The sequence below is a fragment of the Haematobia irritans genome, chromosome 2 (genome assembly GCF_050003625.1).
Source record: "Haematobia irritans isolate KBUSLIRL chromosome 2, ASM5000362v1, whole genome shotgun sequence".
Taxonomy (NCBI): Eukaryota; Metazoa; Arthropoda; class Insecta; order Diptera; family Muscidae; genus Haematobia; species Haematobia irritans.
Genome location: NC_134398.1, coordinates 13,242,780 through 13,268,983, shown reverse-complemented (window position 1 = coordinate 13,268,983; position 26,204 = coordinate 13,242,780). Strand labels below are relative to the sequence as shown.

At 31.5% G+C, this 26,204-nt stretch overlaps 1 protein-coding gene across 1 annotated transcript in view; it reads left to right on the top strand.

The window, feature by feature from the left end:
* LOC142224454 (uncharacterized) overlaps positions 1–23,384 on the top strand; it is a 75,732-nt gene extending 52,348 nt beyond the window's left edge. Inside the window, exons 4-8 of the mRNA XM_075294223.1 lie at positions 8,598–8,816; positions 17,340–17,649; positions 17,834–18,604; positions 22,739–22,842; positions 23,304–23,384. Coding sequence (XP_075150338.1) covers positions 8,598–8,816; positions 17,340–17,649; positions 17,834–18,604; positions 22,739–22,842; positions 23,304–23,384 — 1,485 coding nt within the window. The remainder of the gene's footprint in view (positions 1–8,597; positions 8,817–17,339; positions 17,650–17,833; positions 18,605–22,738; positions 22,843–23,303) is intronic.
* The last annotated feature ends 2,820 nt before the right edge of the window (positions 23,385–26,204 follow it).

Genomic DNA, 26,204 nt, shown 5'->3' with positions numbered 1-26,204 from the left:
ATATGCAGTGCTACTCGTACTATTCTACTCCTGGCTTCACGTTATTTATATTCGGTTATGGCAGTGCTTTGATTCCACCACACCAATTGTAGATTTACAAATACAACCATATGTTATCTTTAGATTACAACGCAATGGTTCTTAGATATTGAAGAATCAGAGAGACAGAGAGCGAGAGAGGGAGAAATTGAGAGATTGTATGCATGTGAGTATGTTTATGAATGTGCTTAAGGATATTGCAGATGGTATTTACTTTAGTTTACGTCTGATAGTTTTTTGCTTGCTCCCATGTGGCCTAACGAAAAATATTTTAAAGTTTCCACTTACTTTATATTTTGCTATTCTCAATTCAATAAGGTTTATTTTTTTGCAATTTGCTTTTGTGGTGAATTTAAGATTTCGTCTTATTTTATTATTTGTGATTATACATTGGAGATTATCCTCTTAAATAATATTTAAGGAAAATGATTTTGTTCATATTATGTCTTTGAAATTTAATAATATGCATTCGGGTTTAAATGTAAATTTTATTTATATTTTTACAGCTTATTGGGACAAAATTTTCCACAGAAATAAAATGTTGACAACTTTTTATACAGAAATAAAAATTTTTAACAAAATTTTTATAGAAATAACATTTTGACAACCATTCTATAGAAATAAAATTTTGACTAAATTTTCTATAGAAATAAAATTTTGACTAAATTTTCTATAGAAATAAAATGTTGACAAAATTTTCCATAGAAATAAAATTTTGACAAATTTTTCTATAGACATAAAATTTTGACAAATTTTTCTATAGAAATAAAATGTTGACAAAATTTTCTAGATAAAAAATATTTTGATAAAATTTTCTATAGAAATAGCATTTTGATAAATTTTTCTACAGAAATAAAATTTTGACAAAATTTTCTATAAAAATAAAATTTTGACAAAATTTTCTATTGAAAAAAAGTTTAGCAAAATATTCTATGGAAATAAAATTATGAAAAAATTTTCTATTGAAAAAAGTTTAGCAAAATATTATATGGAAATAAAATTATGACAAAATTTTCTATAGAAATAAAATTTTGACAAAGTTTTCTATAGAAATAAAATTTTGACAAAAGGTTTTATAGAAATAAAATTTTGACAACATTTTCTATAGAAATAAAATTTTGACCAACTTTTCTATAGAAATAAAGTTTTGACAAAAGTTTCTATAGAAATAAATTGTTGACAAAATTTTCTATACAAATAAAATTTTGACAAAATTTTTTATAGAAATAAAATTTTGACAAAATTTTCTATAGAAATAAAATCTTGACAAAATTTTCTATAGAAATAAAATTTTGACAAAATTTTTTATAGAAATAAAATTTTGACAAAATTTTCCATAGAAATAAAATCTTGATAAAATTTTCTATAGAAATAAAGTTTTGACAAAATTTTCTATAGAAATTAATTGTTGACAAAATTTTCTATAGAAATAAAATTGTGACAATATTTTCTATAGAAATAAAATTTTGACAAAATTTTTTATAGAAATAAAAAATAAAATTTAAAAATAAAATTTTGACAAAATTTTCCATAGAAATAAAATTTTTACAAAATTTTCTATAGAAATAAAATTTTGACAAAACTTTTTATAAAAATAAAATTGTGACAAAATTTTCAATAGAAATAAATTGTTGACAAAATTTTCTATAGAAATAAAATTGTGACAAAATTTTCTATAGAAATTAAATTTTGACAAAATTTTCGATAGAAATAAAATTTTGACAAAATTTTCTATAGAAATAAAATCTTGACAAATTTTTCTATATAAATAAAATTTTGACAAAATTTTTTATTGAAATAAAATTTTGACAAAATTTTTTATAGAAATAAAATTTTGACAAAATTTTCCATAGAAATAAAATCTTGACAAAATTTTCGATTGAAAAAAAGGTTAGCAAAATATTCTATGGAAATAAAATTATGACAAAATTTTCTATAGAAATAAAATTTTTACAAAATTTTTTATACAAATAAAATTTTTACAAAATTTTCTATAGAAATAAAATTTTGATAAAATTTTCTGTAGAAATAAATTGTTGACAAAATTTTCTATAGAAAAACAATTTTGACAAAATTTTTTATAGAAATAAAATTTTGACAAAATTTTCTATAGAAATAAAATTTTGACAAAATTTTCCATAGAAATAAAATTGGTACAAATTTTCTATAGAAATAAAATTTTGACAAAATTTTCCATAGAAATAAAATCTTGACAAAAATGTTTATAGAAATATAATTTTGGCAAGATTTTCTATAGAAATAAAATTTTGACAAAATTTTCTATAGAAATAAATTGTTGACAACATTTTCTATAGAAATAAAATTTTGACAAAATTTTCCATAGAAATAAAATCTTGACAAAATTTTTATAGAAATAAAATTTTGACAAAATTTTCCATAGAAATAAATTTTTTACAAAATTTTCTATAGAAGTAAATTGTTGACAAAATTTTTTATAGAAATAAAATTTTAACAAAATTTTCTATAGAAATAAAATTTTGACAAAATTTTCTATAGAAATAAAATTTTGACAAAATTATCTATAGAAATAAAATGTTGACAAGATTTTCTATAGAAATAAAATTTTGCAAAATAAGTTTTGTTTTGTTTGGTAAAATTTTTTCAATGTTATGGAAGATTTATTTTTGTGTCGAGTAGTAAGCGTGGTCGCATACCTAATGACTCGGTATCAATTTTGAAATGAATTGATTTTGCCATACCCGATTCTATGACTGTCCTTACGTGTGGGTATGCAAGGGCACTTCGTTTTTTAGACCCAAGTGTCCTTAAATTTGTGTTCGGTACCCGTAAACGTGTAGAACCAGTCTACCACCGACGTGACCACAGTTTTCAACTAGTCTTTTCCAAAGTTGTCAAAGGATACATTCTCCCAAAACTTCTTACATGCATGCAAAGAAAAAAAAAACGTTTGGAAAACGTGTACCCAAAACGTTTTTCTTTTGTTAGAGTTTTTCGAATAGCTTCGAAAATTTTAAACTTTTATCACCAAAAAAATTCGTTTGTTACAAAATTTTTATTTGTTCAACAAAAAAATTATTTTTGAACCAACAACACAGTTTTTCGTCTATATCAAGCACTGTTCTTTTCTGACCTTAAGTCTTTAATAAGACACATTTTACAGTTCATAGTAAAAATACAATATAGTAGTATGTAATGTTGAACATCTTTTCGGAATCTTCCGAACATATCTGGAATATATGTAAAAAAAAACTTTTTGGTGTTCGGTCGAAGCAGGGATCGAACCCACGACCCTTGGCATGCAAAGCGGACGTAGCTACCACTGCTCCACGGTGCCCAACTAAATGTATGTTTCTGTTAAATTAAGATTGTTTAATCGGCTCGTGGGCGCCGCAAGCTATGCTATATAAATATAACTTATATGGATAATTGTCTATTGATGACAATAACAGCAAAATAGCTCAGTGGATAGTGTATAGGCTTACAAATTGCATGGTCCGCGGTTCGATTCTCCGTCCAGGCGAAAGGTAATATTAAAAAAATATATAATATCGAATAATTTCTTCTACATTGTTTGTATTACAGAAAAAGGTGCTAAGAACTAAAAAACCTCGTGGAAGTGAGAAAGATGTGAGGGAAAATGCAATTAGTCAGAATAGATTGTTTGAGTTTATGAAATTGTTTTTACATCCTGGAAAAGAATAAACGTTTATCACAAAAAGAATATACTTTTCTTCCAAATAAACTTCCTTACAACAAAAAGCAAATGAGAAACAAACTTTGTTTATCTAAAATTTCGTTTGGGAGGAAAGTATTATTTTTTGCGTGTGTGTAATTTATTACCAAACCTCCCATATATGTATAGCAGATTTAGATTTAAACAACAGAAATGTAGTGCCCCAGATTTACATATTACATATATTTATGAACTTTTTAATGAAATTGTATTTCATGATATTTTTTCCATACGTAATTAATGACAAATGCCTCCTATTCCAATTATCCACAGAGGATAATCAAATAAATTTTCTGGATACATGCAATATAATCTCTTGAAACAATCGCATATCCCTATATGACATCCCTATTACAGTAGCAATCTGTTTAATTAATTACATAATTAAGCCACCTGTTTAATAAATTTAATTTATGTTTTATTAGTATTATTTTTATACCCACCACCATAGAATGGTGACGGGGGTATAATAAGTTTGTCATTCCGTTTGTAACGCATCGAAATATCGATTTCCGACTATATAAAGTATATATATTCTTGATCAGGGAGAAATTCTAAGACGATATAACGATGTCCGTCTGTCCGTCTGTCTGTCTGTCTGTCTGTCTGTCTGTCTGTCTGTCTGTTGTAATCACGCTACAGTCTTCAATAATGAAGCAATCGTGCTGAAATTTTGCACAAACTCGTCTTTTGTCTGCAGGCAGGTCAAGTTCGAAGATGGGCTGTATCGGTCCAGGTTTTGATATAGTCCCCATATAAACCGACCTCCCGATTTGGGGTCTTGGGCTTATAGAAACCGTAGTTTTTATCCAATTTGCCTGAAATTTGAAATCTGGAGGTATTTTGTGACCGTAAAGAGGTGTGCCAAAAATGGTGAGTATCGGTCCACGTTTTGGCATAGCCCCCATATAGACCGATCTCCCGATTTTACTTCTTGGGCTTATAGAAACCGCAGTTTTTATTCAATTTACCTGAAATTGGAAATCTAGAGGTATTGTAGGACCACATATACGTGTGCCAAAAATTGTGAGTATCGGTCCATATTTTGGTATAGCCCCCATATAAACCAATCTCCCGATTTTACTTCTTGGGCTTATAGAAACCGCAGTTTTTATTCAATTTACCTGAAAATGGAAATCTAGAGGTATTGTAGGACCACAAATACGTGTGCCAAAAATTATGAGTATCGGTCCATATTTTGGTATAGCCCCCATAAAGACCCATCTCCCGATTTTACTTCTTTGGCTTATAGAAATCGCAGTTTTTATTCAATTTACCGGAAATTGGAAATCTAGAGGTATTGTAGGACCACAAATACGTGTGCCAAAAATTGTGAGTATCGGTCCATGTTTTGGTATGTTCCCCATATAAAACGACCTCCAGATTTGGGGTCTTGGGCTTCTAGAAACCTTATTTTTTATCCAATTTGTCTGAAATTGGAAATCTAGAGGTATTTTAGGACCATAAAGAAGTGTGCCGAAAATGGTGAGGATCGGTCCCTATTTTGGTATAGCCCCCATATAGACCGATTTCCCGATTTTACTTATTGGGCTTCTAGAATCCGAAGTTTTTATCCTATTTGCCTGAAATTGGAAATCTAGAGGTATTTTCGGGTCATAAAGAGGTGTGCCGAAAACGGTGAGTATCGGTCCATATTTTAGTATAGCCCCCATAAGAACGATCTCCCGATTTAACTCCTTGGGTTTCTAGAAACCGTAGTTTTTATCTGATTTGCCTGAAATTGTAAATATTCTGGTATTTTAGGCTCACAAAAACGTGTATCGGATTAGGTTTTTATTGGTCCATTTGGTAATGCCTCCATATAGACCGACTTCACTTCTTGAGGGTGTAGAAGGCGCACTGATGATGAAAATTGCTTGAAACTCAATGTAAAATTTCCAGATTTTACTTCTACAGATTTAAGATTTCAAATCAAGACGTTATTTTATAATTTTCTTGCACACTTACAAGAAATGTTAATGATTCCTCTAAAACTCAAACAAAAACTGTTCTTATAAATCCAGAATCTGATATAGACCTCATGGATGAAATCTTTAAATTTATCTTCGGGAAGTGTCCTCAAGTCCTCAAGCCCTCCTGAAATTTCAAAGGAAACCCTAATATTTGGTTCATGGTGGTGGGTATTTAAGATTCGGCCCGGCCGAACTTACTGCTGTATATACTTGTTTTTTCGTAAAATTAATATTTTGAAGGGCTTTCGCAAAACTATCCGCCAATCTCATAATTTTAATACCTCAAACATTTAATCCCCTACCCACGTTCTGCAGCTACTTTAATTCACTCTCTTGCTCATAATCAATACTCACCGAGTGACTCTCAAACTACTTTTCTCTATGTCAGCATAACAAAAGCGAAACAACACACATGGTTAGTAATCAAACAACAGTAACTTAAAGTAACACAACAACCACAACAAAAATAGAAAAATTCAAATGTCACTAAAACTATAGAAAATTTGCTGCGGCTGTAGTGTAACGCGATATACATATTTTTATACCCACCACCATAGAATGGTTTGTAACGCATCGAAATATCGATTTCCGACTATATAAAGTATATATATTCTTGATCAGGGAGGAATTCTAAGACGATATAACGATGTCCGTCTGTCCGTCTGTCTGTCTGTCTGTCTGTCTGTTGTAATCACGCTACAGTCTTCAATAATGAAGCAATCGTGCTGAAATTTTGCACAAACTCGTCTTTTGTCTGCAGGCAGGTCAAGTTCGAAGATGGGCTACATCGGTCCAGGTTTTGATATAGTCCCCATATAAACCGACCTCCCGATTTGGGGTCTTGGGCTTATAGAAATCGTAGTTTTTATCCAATTTGCCTGAAATTTGAAATCTACAGGTATTTTATGACCATAAAGAGGTGTGCCAAAAATGGTGAGTATCGGTCCATGTTTTGGTATAGCCCCCATATAGACCGATCTCCCAATTTTACTTCTTGGGCTTATAGAGACCGCAATTTTTATTCAATTTACTTGAAATTGGAAATCTAGAGGTATTGTAGGACCGAAAATACGTCTGCCAAAAATTGTGAGTATCGGTCCATATTTTGGTATAGCCCCCATATAGACCGATCTCCCGATTTTACTTCTTGGGCTTATAGAAACCGCAGTTTTTATTCAATTTACCTGAAATTGGAAATCTAGAAGTATTGTAAGACCACAAATACGTGTGTCACAAATTGTGAGTATCGGTCCATGTTTTGGTATGGTCCCCATATAAAACGACCTCCCGATTTGGGGTCTTGGGCTTATAGAAACCGTAGTTTTTATCCAATTTGTCTGAAATTTGAAATCTAGAGGTATTGTAGGACCACAAATAAGTGTGCCAAATATTGTGAGTATCGGTCCATAGTTTGGTATAGCCCCCATATAGACCGATCTCCCGATTTTACTTCTTGGGCTTATAGAAACCGCAGTTTTTATTCAATTTACCTGAATTTGGAAATCTAGAGGTATTGTAAGACCACAAATACGTGTGCCAAAAATTGTGAGTATCGGCCCATGTTTTGGTATGGTCCCCATATAAAACGACCTCCCGATTTGGGGTCTTGGGCTTATAGAAATCGTAGTTTTTATCCAATTTGTCCAAAATTAGAAATCTAGAGGTATTTTAGGACCATAAAGAGGTGTGCCGAAAATGGTGAGTATCGGTCCATATTTTGGTATAGTCCCCATATAGACCGATTTCCCGATTTTACTTCTTGGGCTTCTAGAATACGTAGTTTATATACAATTTGCCTGAAATTGGAAATTTATAGGTATTTTAGGACTATAAGGAGGTGTGCCACAAATGGTGAGTATCGGTCCATGTTTTGGTATAACCCCCATATAGACCCATATCCCGATTTTACTTCTTGGGCTTCTAGAATCTGAAGTTTTTATCCAATTTGCCTGAAATTGGAAATCTAGAGGTATTTTCGGGCCATAAAGAAGTGTGAGTATCGGTCCATATTTTAGTATAGCCCCCATAAGAAAGATCTCCCGATTTAACTCCTTGGGTTTGTAGAAACCGTAGTTTTTATCCGATTTGCCTGAAATTGTAAATATTCTGGTATTTTAGACTCACAAAAACGTGTATCGGATTAAGTTTCTATCGGTCCATTTGGTAATGCCTCCATATAGACCGACTTCACTTCTTGAGGATGTAGAAGGCGCACTGATCATGAAAATTGCTTGAAACTCAATATAAAATTTCCAGATTTTACTTCTACAGATTTGAGATTTCAAATCAAGACGTTATTTTATAATTTTCTTGCACACTTACAAGAGATGTTAATGATTCCTCTAAAACTCAAACAAAAATGGTTCTTATAAATCCAGAATCTGATATAGTCCTCATAGGTGAAATCTTTAAATTTATCTTCGGGAAGTGTCCCCAGGTCCTCAAGCCCTCCTGAAATTTCAAAGGAAACCCTAATATTTGGTTCATGGTGGTGGGTATATAAGGTTCGGCCCGGCCGAACTTACTGCTGTATATACTTGTTTTTAATTTTATTGTTAAAAAACAAAAAATGTCAACCGAATATAGAAAATATAAATCATATATATAATATGACCATGAGGTAATTTATCCTCCTAAAATTTGGATGATGTTTTCTTAATTTAATAATATCGCTTAACTATATAGTAGGTATATCTTATAGTCAAATTCGTCCAAATTTAGTTATCGTTCGTATTTGATTTTTTTTATTTAGGCGTATATTTAACATAAACCATTGTTTGGCCTCCTTGTATTGTGATGTATAAGGAGACGTATGAGTTATATCTATTCATTATTATTATTTATTGATTTTTTTTATGCTTTCTTTTCAGCGTTATAGACCCGATTACTTGGAGGATTATGATAAAATTGGCTACAAACATACATTGGCTACATTTTACTCGAAGGCATGCTTCTGGTGGTTAACACCTCTATTATGGTTTGGCTATAAAGAGCCATTGGAATTGGAAGATTTGGGACAAATGCGTGTTGAGGATAGTGCACGGGCTCATTACGATCGATTTTTGTTGATTTATAAAACGGCCAAAGTGGTGAGTATCGCATGTTTGGGGTGGTGAGTATGGATCTAGAGTACAAAATTGAATTAGCGGTTTATCCTTATTAAAGCCCAAGAGGAACGGTGTTATAAGTATACATATATTGGTTTTGCACGAGATTCAGTTAAATATGAGGACGAAAAGGACGAAAATAAAACCACCATTTTCTGTGTTGTCAGTATTTTTGTGGCCCTTGTCCCCAAATTGGATCGCTTTCGTCAAATGTTTTAAAGTTTTTACCCAAACAACAACAAACCCAATTTTACACCATGTAGAAAATACTTCCATCTCAAGTTTCATGCAAAGCTCACAGTCTCTAAATGAGTGTATGTGTGTGTATGTTTTTTTTTACAACGAACACATTAATCCAATTCAATAGCTCGTTTTTATTGGAATTCATTTCTCCCATATGGTTTTTGGATGACATGTATTATGAAGGTTAAGTGCATACACACTTGACAATTTAATTATTAACTCTCTATAATGTACCTTTTGTTTGTATTAAAATTTGTAAAAACAAATTAAACTTCAACTGTTAATGGGTAAACAAATTAACTACAAAGAGGACATTCTCTCACAGAGATGAATGCGTATACACATCTGCACACATGCATGTTCACACTCAATGAGAGAATACCAAAGACCATACGAAAGAAGGTTAATCTTTTATGTTTTTTTTTGTTGGCAATCCAGAATGTCATTTGAATAAATTAATTATAAAATATATCAATTGAGTATGTTCTCGATGAGGAACTTTTGATGTAAATTCATGGGAAATGTAAATACCGTTGGCTACTTACAATGTAAATTAAAAGAAAACAACGGACATATACATATCGTGGTAAAAGTTTTAAAAGCACTTTTATATTTCCCACGAAAGCTGTACAATGGCGAGAGAGGAGGGAGAGATTCTCTTATATCATCATTATTATGATATTTCTCATGTCAATGAGTGTCATTGTATTTTTTTTAACAAGTATGTAATGAGGTATATAGACACAGATCTATAATGAATATGGACCCACAAATATACACCAATCCAGTCAGAATCATCTCCAGAGTCAATCTTCTTAACTCAAATTTTATTCAATCTTCTAACTCAAATTTTATTCCATATTCATATAAGTTTTGAGATGATCGATGGAAGAGGAGAATGGAGACATAGTTCTCACATCCCAGCAAAGAAAGCATAGCCAAAAAGGTGCATAGTGCAAAAAGAGCTCAGCAATATATTTTTAATTGGTATGCTGAATTAATTTCGCATTAGGTCTTAAGATTTGACGCCACTCGAAAATAATCTACTAAAATATGGGGAAAATATTACCAAAAACTACACCCAGAAAAAAGGGGCTCCAATGCCAACTGAACTTTATTTTAGTTCATTTTAGTTGATTTTAGTTAAATTTTCCACAATATGAGTAAATGAATAATTTTTTTGCTAACTTTAATGGCGTGAACTAAAAATAAGAAAAAAGTTGTATACAAATATAGTGCACAATTTTACTAGAAAATAAAATAGTTCATATTTTCCTAAAATGGCAGAAGTTTGCTTAAATTGAGTTCATAGGTCTCTCAAATGAGTAAATTTTACTAAATGTGTACCTGTCATGAACTTCGTATAGCGCTTAAGACATTTTAACAATTTCTAAATCCAATTTTTTCTTTCAACAGATGAAATTTTCTTAAACAAGAGAAAATAATTAATTATTTTTAAAAAATTTTCTTCAATTTGACAAAAAGTATTAACTTATTTGTAACATGCTGCAATTAGAAAATTATTTTAGTTAACATTTTCTAAACTAAACCTACATTTTCTTCCACGGTGGGTTCACTTTTTTTGGGTGTTCCAAACAAAAACTACTTACTTTGCAAAATTTTATTTCTATAGAAAATTTTGTCAAAAATTTATTTCTAGAGAAACATTTTATTTGAACAAAAAATTTTGCCAAAATTTTATTTCTATAGAAAATTTTGTCAAAATTTTATCTCTATTTTCTAAATTTTATTTCTATAGAAAATTTTGTCAAAATTTTATATATATATAAAAAATTTTATATCTATGGAAAACTTTGTCAAAATTTTATATCTATGGAAAATTTTGTCAAAATTTTATATCTATGGAAAATTTTGTCAAAATATTATTTCTATAGAAAATTTTCGCACAATTTTATTTCTATAGAAAAGTTTCGCAAAATTTTATTTCTATAGAAAATTTTGTCAAAATTTTATTTCTATAAATAATTTTGTAAAAATTATTTCTATAGCAAATGGTAGCAAATTTTTTTCTATACAATTTTTTCTCAAAATTTTATTTCTATAAAAAATTTACGCAAAATTGTATTTCTAGAGAAAATTTTGTCAAAATTTTAATTCTGTAGAAAATTTTGTCAAAATTTTATATCTATGGAAAATTTTTGTCAAAATTTTCTTTTTAGAGAAAATTTTGTCCAAATTGTATTTTTATAGAAAGTTTTGTCAAAACTGTATATCTATAGAAAATTTTGTCAAAATTTTATATCTATAGAAAATTTTGTCAAAATTTTATTTCTATAAATAATTTTGTAAAAACACTATTTCTATAGAATATGTTCGCAAATTTTTTTATATAGAATTTTTTCTCAAAATTTCATTTCTTTAGAAAATTTATGCAAAATTGTATTTCTAGAGAAAATTTTGTCAAAATTTTATATCTATAGAAAATTTTGTCAAAATTTTATTTCTATAAATAATTTTGTAAAAACTTTATTTCTATAAAAATTTGTGTCAAAATTTTACTTCTATAGAAAATTTTCGCAAATTTTTTTTCTATATGATTTGTTCTCAAAATTTCATTTCTATAGAAAATTTACGCAAAATTGTATTTCTAGAGAAAATTTTGTCAAAATTTTAATTCTGTAGAAAATGTTGTGAAAATTTTATATCTATGGAAAATTTTTCTTAAAATTGTCTTTTCAGAGAAAATTTTGTCAAAATTGTATTTTTATAGAAAGTTTTGTCAAAATTTTATTCCTATAAATAATATTATTTCTATAGATAATGTTCGCAAATTTTTATACCCTGCGCCACACTGTGGAACAGGGTATTATAAGTTAATGCATATGTTTGTAACACCCAGAAGGAGACGAGATAGACACATGGTGTCTTTGGCAATAATGCTCAGGGTGGGTCCCTGAGTCGATATAACCATGTCCGTCTGTTCGTCCGTCCGTCCGTCCGTCCATCCGTCCGTCCGTCCCTCCCTCCGTCCGTCCCTCCATCCGTCTGTCTGTGAATACATTTTTGTGATCAAAGTCTAGGTCGCAATTTAAGTCCAATTGCCTTCAAATTTGGCACATGTTCCTAATTTGGGTCAGAATATAACCCTATTGATTTCGGAAAAAATCGGTTCAGATTTAGATATAGCTCCCATATATATCTATCGCCCGATATGCACTAATATGGACCCAACAGTCAAAGTTTTATACCGATTTGCTTGAAATTTTGTACAAACATAACACTTAGTCGTATAGTCAAGTGTGGAAAATTTGATTGAAATCGGTTCAGATTTAGATATAGCTCCCATATATATGTTTTTCAGATTTCGACAGAAATGGTCAAAATACCAACATGTTCCTTGTTAAATCGCCACTGCTTAGTCGAAAGGTTGTAAAAATGACTCTTATTTTCCTAAACTTCTAATACATATATCGAGCGATAAATCATAAGTAAACTTTTGCGAAGTTTCCTTAAAATTGCTTCAGATTTAAATGCTTCCCATATTTTTTACTAAAATTGTGTTCCACCCTAGTGCATTAGTCAAGTTAAATTTTGAGTTATAGATTTTGTAAAAGTCTATCAAATTCTGTCCAGATCGAGTGATATTTAAATGTATGTATTTGGGACAAACCTTTATATATAGCACCCAACACATTTGACGGATGTGATATGGTATCGAAAATTTAGATCTACAAAGTGGTGCAGGGTATAATAAAGCCGGCCCCGCCCGACTTTAGACTTTCCTTACTTGTTTTCTATAGAATTTTTTCTCAAAATTTTATTTCTATACAAAATTCACGCAAAATTGTATTTCTAGATAAAATTTTGTCAAAATTTTAATTCTGTAGAAAATTTTGTCAAAAATTTTTTATCAAGGGAAAATTTTTGTCAAAATTGTATTTTTATAGAAAGTTTTGTCAAAATTGTATATCTATAGAAAATTTTGTCAAAATTGTATATCTATAGAAAATGTTGTCAAAATTTTATTTCTATAAATAATTTGGTAAAAACTTTTGTCAAAATTTTATTTCTGTAGAAAATGTTGTCAAAATTTTATTTCTATAGAAAATTTTGTCAAAACTTTATTTCTATAAATAATTTTGTAAAAATATTATTTCTATGGAAAATTTTCGCAAATTTTTATACCCTTCACCACTACTGTGGTACAGGGTATAATAAGTTTGTGCATTTGTATGTAACGCCAAGAAATAGTTGTCATAGACCCATCTTTTAGTATACCGATAGGCTTAGAATTAAATTCTGAGTCGATTTAGCGATGTCCGTCTGTCTGTCGGTCCGTCTGTCTGTATATGTAATTTTGTGCACAAAGTACAGCTCGCAATTGAAGTCTGATCGTCCTCAAATTTGGCATAGGGCCGTTTCTTGGGGCAGAGACAATCGCTATTGGTTTTGGAAAAAATCGGTTCAGATTTAGATATAGCTGCCATATATATTTATCCCGATTTGGTCATAGTTAGCGTGTTTATCAACAGATTTTCTTGAAATACCGTACATCCAAATATTTTATGAATCTCGAAAATCTTGCAAAATATCAGCCAAATCGGTTCAGATTTAGATATAGCTCCCATATATATCTTTCGTCCGATTTAGACTCATATGACCACAGAGGTCAAAGTTTACAATCGATCTTCGTAAAATTTTGCACAGAGGGTAGTATTGACATTCTACCAATGCTTGGTCAATTTGATTGAAATCGGTTGAAATTTAGATATAGCTCCCATATATATCTTTCGTCCGATTTGAACTTATATGGCCACAAAAGCCACAGTTTTGCCGTGATTTGCTTCAAATTTTGCACAAAGGGTACGTTTAATGGTATCGTTAAGTGTGTCAAATTTTGTTAAAATCGGTTCAGATTAAGATATAGCTCACATATATATCTTTCGCCCGATTTGGACTTATATGGTCTCAAAAGCCAGAGTTTTGCCCTGACTTACTTCAAATTTTGCACAAGTGGTACTTTTAACGACACTATTGTATGTGTCAAATATGGTCAAAATCGATTCAGATTTAGATATAGCTACCACATATATATCTTTCGTCCGATTTGAACTTATATGGCCTCAAAATCCAGAGTTTTGCCGTGATTTGCTTCAAATTTCGCACAAGGAATACGTTTAGTAGTATCGTTAATTGTGCCAAATTTCGTTGAAATCGGTTCAGATTTAGATATGGCTCCCATATATATCTTCCGTCCGATTTGCACTCATATGACCAGGGGGCCAAAGTTATACACCCATTTACGTGAAATTTCGCATAGATAGCAAAAAATCGGTTCAGATTATATATAGCTCCCATATATACGTACACCAGAGTTGGGGAAATATGGTAGGCTGTTACACATTTTCGACCCATTTTCAATGGAAGTTTCCCCCAATTAACTGGATAGCGTTAGCCGATTTAAATTTTAATTCTAGAGATTTTGTAGAAGAATAAAATTGTCTCCTTTATATAGCTTCCAGCAAATATTGAAGTAGTTGAGATGGTAACACAAATTTTGGCTTACATAGGGGTGAAGGGTATAATATAGTCGGCCCCACCCGACTTTAGACTTTACTTACTTGTTATACCCTCCATCACAGGATAGGGGTAAATTAACTTTGTCATTCCGTTTGTAACACATCGAAATATTGCTCTAAGACCCCATAAAGTATATATATTCTGGGTCGTGGTGAAATTCTGAGTCGATCTAAGCATGTCCGTCCGTCCGTCCGTCTGTTGAAATCACGCTAACTTCCGAACGAAACAAGCTATCGACTTGAAACTTGGCACAAGTAGTTGTTATCGATGTAGGTCGGATGGTATTGAAAATGGGCCATATCGGTCCACTTTTACGTATAGCCCCCATATAAAGGGGCCCTCAGATTTGGCTTGTGGAGCCTCTAACAGAAGCATATTCCATCCGATCCGGCTGAAATTTGGTATATGGTGTTGGTATATGGTCTCTAACAACCATGCAAAAAGTGGTCCACATCGGTCCATAATTATATATAGCCCCCATATAAACCGATCATCAGATTTGGCTTGCGGAGTCTAAAAGAGAAGCAAATTTCATCCAATCCGGCTGAAATTTGGTACATGGTGTTGGTATATGGTCTCTAACAATCGTGCAAAAATTGGTCCACATCGGTCCATAATTATATATAGCCCCCATATAAACCGATCCCCAGATTTGGCTTGCGGAGCCTCAAAGAGAAGCAAACTTCATCCGATCCGGCTGAAATTTGGTACATGGTATTGGTATATGGTCTCTAACAACCGTGCAAAAATTGGTCCACATCGGTCCATAATTATATATAGCGCTCATATAAACCGATCCCCAGATTTGGGTTGCGGAGCTTCAAAGAGAAGCAAATTTCATCCGATCCGCCTGAAATTTGGTACATGATATTGGTATATGGTCTCTAACAAGCATGCAAAAATTGGTCCACATCGGTTCATAATTATATATAGCCCCCATATAAACCGATCCCCAGATTTGGCTTGCGAAGTCTCCAAGAGAAGCAAATTTCATCCAATCCGGTTGTAATTTGGAACATGGTGTTAGTTTATGATCTTTAACAACCGTGCCAGAATTGGTCCATATCGGTCCATAATTATATACAGCCCCCATATAAAACGTTCTCAAGATTTGACCTCCGGAGCCTCTTGGAGGAGCAAAATTCATCCGATCCGGTTCAAATTATGAACGTGGTGTTAGTATATGGTCGCTAACAACCATACCAAAATTGGTCCAATCACACAAAAATTGGTCCATATCGGTTCATAATCATGGTTGCCACTAGAGCCAAAAATAATCTACCAAAATTTTATTTCTAGAGAAAATTTTGTTAAAATTTTATTCGGTTCATAATAAAATTTTCATCATTGTCAAAATTTTATTTCTATAGAAAATTTTGTTCAAATTTTATTCGGTTCATAATCATGGTTGCCACTCGAGCCAAAAATAATCTACCAAGATTTTATTTCTATAGAAAATTTTGTCAAAAATTTATTTCTATAGAAAATTTTGTTAAAATTTTATTTCTGTAGAAATTTTTGTCAAAATTTTATGTCTACATTGTCAAACTGAATTATATACGTATTGGATCGATCTTTTTTGATTTAATATATACCACGTATGGACTTACATACAATTTAGAAGATGGTGTTAGGAGGTTTTAAGATACCTTGCCATCGGCAAGCGTTACCGCAACTTAAGTAATTCGATTCTGGATGACAGTGTTTAGAAGAAGTTTCTACGCAATCCATGGTGGAGGGTACATAAGCTTCGGCCTGGCCGAACTTACGGCCGTATATACTTGTTTTTAAATTGGTTTTTGTTGTACCAATATATACTTTTCGGTAAGTATCAGATTCTTTCCCATCGCATTTTATCCTATATACTACGTTCGACATATCATCTTTCTTGATTTTGGATTTTGTCTTACTGAAGAATTGATTTACATTATTATTGTAAGTCCTTTGTGCAATTTGAAATTTGTCCTTATTAAACATATTTGATGATTTGAATCTTTCTGTGAATCCGGGAATATATGTCAAGGGTTTGTAAATGTTGGGTTCAATTTCGTGATGTTTGGTGTGTTTTCGTTCTTTTACATGTTGAATTAGTTCGTTTTATTCGGGAAATCATTTAATCGTAATATAGTCCTTATCTTATCCTCGTTGTCTTTATGATTTATTTTATTTCTATAGAAAATGTTCGCAAAATTTTGTAAAAATTTTAAATTTTTTAGAAAATTTTGTAAAAATTTTATTTTTAGAGAAAAATTTGTCAAAATTTTTTTTTTCGTGTAGTATTTGATTTACAGAAGGCCTAAAGCAATTTCCTTACTTTTGACTTCGTGTTGGCCTAATTTCCGTTTATAACCAATTATGATTTGTTCTTACATGAAAAAGCCTGTGGGGTTTTGAAACTTTTTCGAAAAACATTTCCTAATTTCATTGGATTTGGAAAATTTTTAAAAAAAATATAACCGCTGACCTAGTTGTTAGTGCTAATTGTTGAACTCACTATCGTTTCCGGCTAAATGTTTGAACCAAATTTGTCGGCACATTTGTGTTATTTTTGGCACAGATACAAGGATTAATGAAAAATTCGACCAATTTTCATTTTTTTTTGTATTCATTACATATCGTAATTTTCTATGGTCCCTGGCGGCAACTATCGTATGGCTATTGATGATGATGATGATGTGGATACTAAAAATTCATCCATTCTGATCCTTTTGCATTTTCTAGAAACATTCGGATAAACCACCCTCATTGTGGATGTGCTATTTGAAAAACAGTTGGAGGATGTTCACATTGGGTGGCCTATTAAAACTTCTGGGTGATTTATTTGCGGTGATTGGTCCATTGGCCATACAGCAAATTGTGCAATACATCGAAATCATGTATGGCATACATTACGACAACATCCTGACCGGAGGGGGCAACACCAGCACCAGCACTAGTAGCAGCAGCAGCAGCAATGCAACATTACTGCAAACATTGAACAATGATACAGTGGAGAACCATTTGGATACATGGCTTCTGGGCAACAATATAAGTAAGTAATGGCCAATAACAATACATCAATTACCACCCCATTGGGATGAGGAGGGACACATGCATGGAGCATACGTTCTTAGCTCTTAACATTATTGTCATGATCATCATCATTAGCATTACCATTGACTTTATTATCACCATCGTCATCATTATCACCATTATCATTTGCTTTGCCTTTGCAGGACGTAGCATTAGAAGTCAGCAAGACAACATTAGCATAAGAGAAATGACCAGTGAAACGGCCAGTTCGCCAGCAATAGAATCCATATGGCTGCCAAATACAAATGTCACTATAACTGAGAGCAGCGCCGGCAATGAATTTCCAAATATTAATACCGATGTGTATAATCACATGGTCAATGATGATTACAACATCTCCACGACAGCAACAAACTGGTCTTTGGATTCGTTATCTTCGCCCTTCTCCACTCTGCCATATTTCGCCACATCGTTTTCCACAATTCCAAGTGGGTCTGAGGTGAAAATTTACTATGCCTCATGGAGTGATTTACTAGCAAATGGTTGGTGCATTGCCTGGCTGGTATTGTTGGCTGCATTGGCCCAGGGTGCCTTGTCACAAGCATCGACGCATATTCTCAATATGACCGGGATACGCATTAAGACATCCCTACAGGGTCTCATATATCGCAAAACGCTTTTGTTGAATACCACATGCCTGGCCAGCAAAGATCTAGAAGGCGCAAGTGCAACATTTGGTCATTCGATGAATTCCAAAAGGGAAGGAAATCAAGAAGACAATGCAGCAAAGCAGCATGGTGTGAATAGTAATGTGTGTAGTAACATTGACTCGGGGCCAGATAATCATCATATTGAAATTGCTGACGAGATGGTAGAACATAAACAGGATTCTAATGTTAGCCACAATGAAGGATATAGAGTGGATGACATAACAAGACAGGATAATAGCAACACTGGTCCACCAATTGACAACTGTAAGTACTTATTCCAAGATATTTTCAAGAAAATGGCCATGAATGATAATTAGAGGTCACTATCGATGACAGGAAAGGAGTGAAGTATGTAGCTTCAGTTTACTGGGTAAAGTGTAATAGCTCAGTACTAGGGTGTCCATACAATCGGTTTTTTAAACGGTTTTTGTTTTACCTGAAAATTCAATTTTTTTAAAACAAAAAAAAAATCACCCCAAATCATTTTTAAATACATTGGTATTACTTAGCCTCATTATTTCTTGGGTACTTTTGTGAACGCCTACATACTTTCGTTTTAATTTTTTAATTTTGTTTATTTCGATTTTTGTGGAACAATTTGAATTTTTTTTTATATTGGGTTGTTGTGCTAGTTTGAGTAGCTGTTATTTGCTTGAGTATATATATGTGTATGTTGTGTTTGGCTTTTGTTGCGCTTACAGGTAGAAGTAAGTTTGAGAATCATGGCTGAGCATTCATGACAAGAGGATAATGGGTATAATAGGATTGTAGTTTACATATTTAATAGTTACGCGACTTTTGCTAGATATTTTTTTTTATAATTTCCGTAGATAAGGCGAGTCACTTTTATTGTTAACGTTTCTTATTGACGTTACTGTGGTGTTGCGTTACTTCGAGTAGCTGTTGTTTGGGTTGATTATATTTGAGTGTGTTTTGTTTGGTTTTTGCTAACTTACAGAGGGAAATAAGTTTGAGAGTCATCGGGTGGGCATTCATAGGAAAAGAGTGAGTAAAAGCAATGGGAATAATAGGATTGCTCTTTATATAGGTAAATTTAGATTGGCTGAATTAATGTACGGTGGTGATTGGATGTTTTAGGTGTTAAAATGATCTGCTACCAGAATATTTAAAAACTTTTTAATTAATTAATTAACTTTTGCTAGATAAATTTTTTATAAAACGAAAGGCTATTTTCCGTAGTTAAAGCGAGTCACTTTTATTGTTGACGTTGTTGTGTTACTTCGAGTTGCTGTTGTTTGGTTTGATTATATTTTAGTGTGTTGTGTTTGGCTCTTGCTATACTTACATAAATAAATAAGTTTGAGAGTCATCGGTTGAGCATTCTTAGCAAGGGAGTGTGTAAAAGCAATGGGAATAACAGGATTGCTCTTTGTATAGGTAATGTTAGGTTGGCTGAACGAATGTGCGGTGGTTATTGTATGTCTTACGTGTTAAAATGATCAACTAGCCGAAAAATTTTGCTAAAATTTTTCATCAATATATTAATTTGCGAAATCAATTGTAATTTTTTATGGAAATTTTTGAAATATAATAAAATTTGAAAACATAAATCATAAACTAAAATAAAATTAAGTTAACAAGAGGAAGTAAACTTCAGAGTCAAAAATTAGAAAAATAATTCACTCTATATGTGCATGTAGCTACTGAAATAGGGATGTCACATTGGGATATGTGGTTGTATTAAGAGCACTTTACCAAACAATGAGCAAACAATCTTTGAAGGAGTTTTCTACAAAATTTCTAAATTTTGTTTTGGAACAGAGTCATGATAAACAAATCACCGACAAGAATTGATTGTAAAATTCATATTAAGAAATGTTTGTGAACATTTCAAATATAAAACAAGGAAGGAAAGTCTAAAGACCTGCCCCACTTTATAGATCTACATTTTCGATACCATCGCAAATTCTTCGAATTTTTTGGTTGCAATATACAAAATAAAAGTTTATTTAAATCTGAACAGATTTGGATAAAATATTTTAGATTTCTTAGAAAACCTCTACTTGTAGGGAGCCACCGTGGTGCAATGGTTACCATGTTCGCCTTGCATACACAAGGTCGTGGGTTCGATTTCTGCTTCGGTGGATTATCCCACCTCAGTAATGCTGGTGACATTTCTGAGGGTTTCAAAGCTTCTCTAAGTGGTTCCACTGCAATGTGGAATGCCGTTCGGACTCGACTATAAAAAGGAGGTCCCTTGTCATTGAGCTTAACATGGAATCGGGCAGCATTCAGTGATAAGAGAGAAGTTCACTAATGTGGTACCACAATGGACTAAATAGTCTAAGTGAGCCTGATACATCGGGCTGCCACCTAACCTAACCTAGAAAACCTCTAGACTTCAAATTTAAATCGGCTAATGTCCTGGGGTGGAACACAATTTTAGTAAAAAATATTTATATCTGAACCAATTTTGAGGTAACATTTCAAAAGTGTATTTATAATTTATCGGTCGGTCGATAGATATGTAGTAGAAGTATAAGCAAATCGGAGTAATATCTACAAGTTTTAGACTTATCAGTGGCGATGATGTGGATATTTTGGTAATTTTAGCCCAAATCGGAAAAACCTATATATGGAAGCTATATCGAAATCTGAACCGATTTCAACCAAATTGGATAGTTATTATGTTAATTGTACTCCCTGTGCCAAATTTCATGTAAATTGGATTACAACTTTGACCTCTGTGGTCATATGACGGAAAATGGGCCGAAAGATATATATGGCAGCTATATCTAAAACTGAACCGATTTCAACCAAAATTAGCAAGCATAGTAAGAATGTTTATTATACTCCCTGTGCCAAATTTCAGAATACTACTGTTGGCCTCTGTGGTCATATTAGTCTAAATCGGACGAAAAATATAAATGGGAGCTATATCTAAATCTGAACCGATTTCAATAAAATTTAGCACACTTGATTCCACTACTAATTGTACTCCTAGTGCAAAATTTCAAGCAACTTCAGGTAAAGCTCTAGCTTCTGAGGCCATAAAAGTGCATATCGGGCGAAAGATATATATGTGAGTTATACCTAAATCTAAACCGATTTCAATCAAATTTGGCACACTTGACTATAATACTAATTGCTCTTTTTGTGCAAAATTTCAAGTAAATTTTGGTATAACTCTTGCTTTTGAGGCCATACAAGTCCATATCGGGCGAAAGATATATATGAGAGCTATATGTAAATCTGATCCGATTTCTTCCAAAATCAATAGGGTTTAATTCAGACTCAAAATAGAAACTTGTGCCAAAATTGAAGTCGATTGGACTAAAACTGCGACCTGGACTATGATCACCGAAATGTGTTCACAGACAGAATGACAGATGGACATGGCTAGATCGACTCAGGAACCCGCCTTGAACAATATTGCCAAATACACTATATGTCTATCTCGTCTTCTTCTGGATGTTGCAAACATATGCATCAACTTACAAAAAACTCCATAGGTTTTAGTAACATTTTTATGCAAGCCGTTAATGGTAATCATTGCAACACGTCTTCCAAAAAAATCGTTATTTTTGTAAACTTCTCTATAAGTGACGGTTAACATAGTTCCTAATGTTCCGATATTCGAAATCACAAGAATTTATTTTTCTTATAACTAAAAAGTAGAGCTACTCTCGGACTTCAATCCATTTTGAATGTGAATTTCACAGATTTAAGTTTATAGGTTTTATGGTTCGGAAAGATTGCCAAATGAAAATTTTGACCCACTTGAATACATCCATAATGCATCAACAATATATCCGTATATGGCATCCCTGTATTAGCAGCCATCTACAATTTTATACACACAATTTATTTCTCCAAATATTCAGAAAGAAAATAAACGTCACTTTGCAAAGCTAAACCTACAAACACACACAAATTTATAAAATATATATATTTTCCTATTAGATCATTTTAAAACCTAATATAACCAACCACTAACCACACTGCCCCACCTCCTCCACCAATAACTATACAAAATACCTATACAAAATACATTTCTATTATGCTCATTGCTTTAATTCACTCTCTTACCTTCAATGCTCACCGAGTGACTCCCAAACTACTTTTTTTTATGTCTGCATAAAAAGAGCCAAACACAGCCAACAAAACAATGGCTACTCAAACTAACTTCTTTTTCACCACCCATATTTCTTCTTTATTATATACGCAATAGAAAGAAGGCTTTAAAATATTATTATGGCCATTGTCTTTGAATAAATTCCGCGGAAAACCATATTTCTTTCTGTTTTTTGTTTTAATTATTCAAACTAAATTTATTAGCATGACCTGATTATTTTTTCAAAGATCATTTCGGATTTGTAATAAATTGCCTCGTTTTTTCTCTAACTCTCCCTCTCTCTTTCTCTCTCTCTCTCTTAGCTTTGAATGACATTGGAGCCATTACAAATTTGATGTCTGAGGATACATTGAACATAATGTCCTTCTTTTGGATTGCTCATTACGTTTGGGCCATACCATTGAAAGTGAGTATAAAACAAAATTCTATTTTTTGTTTTGTTAAAATACTTTTGGGAAATTTTATTGCAACATCTTTCACATAGCAATGCAATATAGCATTGACAATAAATAACAAATTTGTAAAATAAATTCAAAATAATTTGCTGTAGTTTTTTCAAACTTAGTATTTGCAGCCTCAAGATGACAAACACAATGAAAATATCAGTATCGCAATATAAATGGCCTTTAAATGCAATTAATTTATGGGTAGATATAAAACAAACAAAAAATAAAGACCAAATACGAGAATTGTAAGGAAATATTATTTGTCTGTGACAAGATTTATTTTTGTCCTTCATACGAAAGACGAATCGAATCGATATTAAAATCTTACAATTAAATGCAAAATTTATTTTGTTCTTGGTTCTTTTTTTTTTTGTCGATATATCTCTGAATAAGCAATTCCATTATTTATGGCTACAAACAGTTTGATGGATTTCATGTAGAAGTTGCGGGAGGGGATGATAAAATTGCATGTCAAGCATGGCAAATTGTCAATGATTGGTAAAATATTGTGAATCCATGAATATTTAAAAGGAAAATTTATTAGAAAACCAAATATTAGAAATTTTGATTTGAAAGCAAGTGTCTGTAGAGAGGCTCAATGGGTATCATATACCAAGGAACTTATATCGGGATCTTGACCTGATGGAATGACGGTATGGACATCCGTCCAGGAAAATGAGCCCCAAAACCCAAATGAAACAGGACCAAATGAAATGTGGAGCATTTTGGAGAGTAAGGCTGACCCTAAAAAATGCCAAAGTGTCGATCATCTCAAGACGGCGATGTGAGTGTAATGTCTTTGAAGACCATAATTCGGGCAAACAAATCTTAACTGATTCTAAAATTTCACGTGGGAGAAATGTAACCTTGATGCCTGTGTATGATAAGGAAAAATGTATAAAGACCAGTTCGTCTAAATATAAACTCCCTTAAGATTTTACCTACACGTTACCTACATTTGGTATGGGCTGTAAACAAGTCTACATCATTTACTTACAACACGCATATAAATCAAATTCAAATAAAAACAAATATGAGAAGGCAAATGTAATTAAATGAATACAATTAATTTTTCTGAAAATTAGAAAAATTGCTCAACCAAATACCACACCACAAAAACCCATTTTGAATATGGGGTATTGTAATCAGAGCATTTTCTCAAAAATTCTTCTGTGTGAAATCTAGGTGTTGTGTTAATTGTTTTCTCTTTGATATTTGTTGCTTTTATTGTTGTGGCATATGCACGTGTATATAGTGAACATGAATTTTCTCTCTCCTCGTAGTCTCTTACTCTCACTTTCCATACACACATTGGATGACTGGATTTCACTCTCTCCCCCAGCATATGCAAATAAATAAATTACTACATGTATGTGCATAATTAATTATTCAAATTCTAAGCTTACTCTGTTTAGTAGTCAATGTTGCCATATTCATATGTGTATTTCTCTTTCTCTCGCATCTGGTTAACACTAAGAATAATGAGTAATTTTTGTGGTATTCTCCTTGGAAGAAAAGGGATGCCAACAATAGCAGATTTTTCCAACAATTCCTCCGCAACTAAGAGGTACTTCAAAAATTTTCTATAAACAATAACATTTTGACAAAATTTTCTATAATACCCGCAAAAAAAGAGCTTCAAAAAATTAGTTTGGATCCCCAATTTTTTATCCGGAAGTAGTGCAAACTTGGATCACCTCCAAGGAATTTTACATTGGCTTTTCATAGGACAGAAGAACTCCATTTTTGAATTCTTTGCATTGATTTAGAAGTTGTGCCTTGGAAGTTCATTTGGATGAAGAAATTTAAAAGACTAAAAAACAATTTTTTCCCCAATTTCACTTTTTATTTTTCTCAGAATTTCTTGTTACACTTTCCACTTTTTACAAATTGAAAAACTTCTTCGATCCCACCACAAACGTCATTGAACACGACGCATCAAAACCTCTATTCAAATGTTTGTGATATGAAACTAGAATGACACCACGGCATGACATTCTAACTACTTCCTGAGATGTCCTTTTTATTTTTAGTGAAAAATTGTTTATTAAATATATTTTTTATTTATATTAATATTTTTTATATTTTATTTATATTAATATTATATTATATTTATATTAAAAGCCAACAAAAAATTTAAAATTATTTTTATTTATATTAATATTTTTTATATTTTATTTATATTAATATTATATTATATTTATATTAAAAGTCAACAAAAAATTTAAAATTATCGTAATTTGCAAAACCTTCTCAAACGAACTTCCATGGAAGCGAAAAAGTCAAACGACACAGGTTCAAATCGGTGATGATTTTTTTATTACATTTTTACTACCTTATTGATTTTCTATTCTTGTTTGCGAAATTTAACTGTCCAAACTTAAAACGGCCTAATTCCGTACTTTCTAAGACTTGTCCCAAAGGACTGCATCGGAAGTGGAAAAAAATCGATAGGGGATCCCGGGATGCGCTTTAAAAGAAATGTTTGTGGACTTGTCCAAAAGGACTGCATAGGAAGTGAAAAAACTAGATGGGGGACTCCGGGATGCGCTTTAAAAGAAATGTTTGTGGAATAACTTCCATTTTTTTTGCTGGGAATTAACATTTTGATAAAATTTTCTATAAAAAAAATAAATAATAATAATTTTCTATAGAAATGAAATTTTGGCAAAATATTTTCGAGAGAAATAAAATTTTGAGAAAATTTTCTATAGAAATAAAATTTTGAGAAAATTTACTATAGAAATAAAGTTTTGGAAAATTTTTCTATAGAAATAAAATTTTCTATAAATTTTGACAAAATATGGTTTTTTGTTTGGTAGTTGTTTGGTAATATTTTCTCAAAATTTTAGGTAGAGTGGTCACTCGAGCCAAAAACTAAAAATTTGGCGAAAATTATACCAAAAAACTACCAAACAGAAAATCTTGTATAGAATATTTTGTCAAAATTTTATTTCTAAGAAAATTTTCTCAAAATTTTATTTCTAGAAAATTTTGTCCAAATTTTATTTCCATAGAAATTTTGTCAATATTTTATTTCTATAGAAAATTTTGTCCAAATTGTATGTCTATAGAAAATTTTGTCAACATTTTGTGTCTATAGAAAATTTTGTCAAAATTTTATTTCTATGAAAAATATTGTCAAAATTTTATTTCTATGTAAAATTTTGTCAAAATTTTATGTCTATAGAAAATTTTGTCAAAATTTTATTTCTATGGGAAATATTATCAAAATTTTATTTCTATGTAAAATTTTTTCAAAACTTTATTTCTATAGAAAATTTTGTAAAAATTTTATATCTATAGAAAATATTGTCAAAAT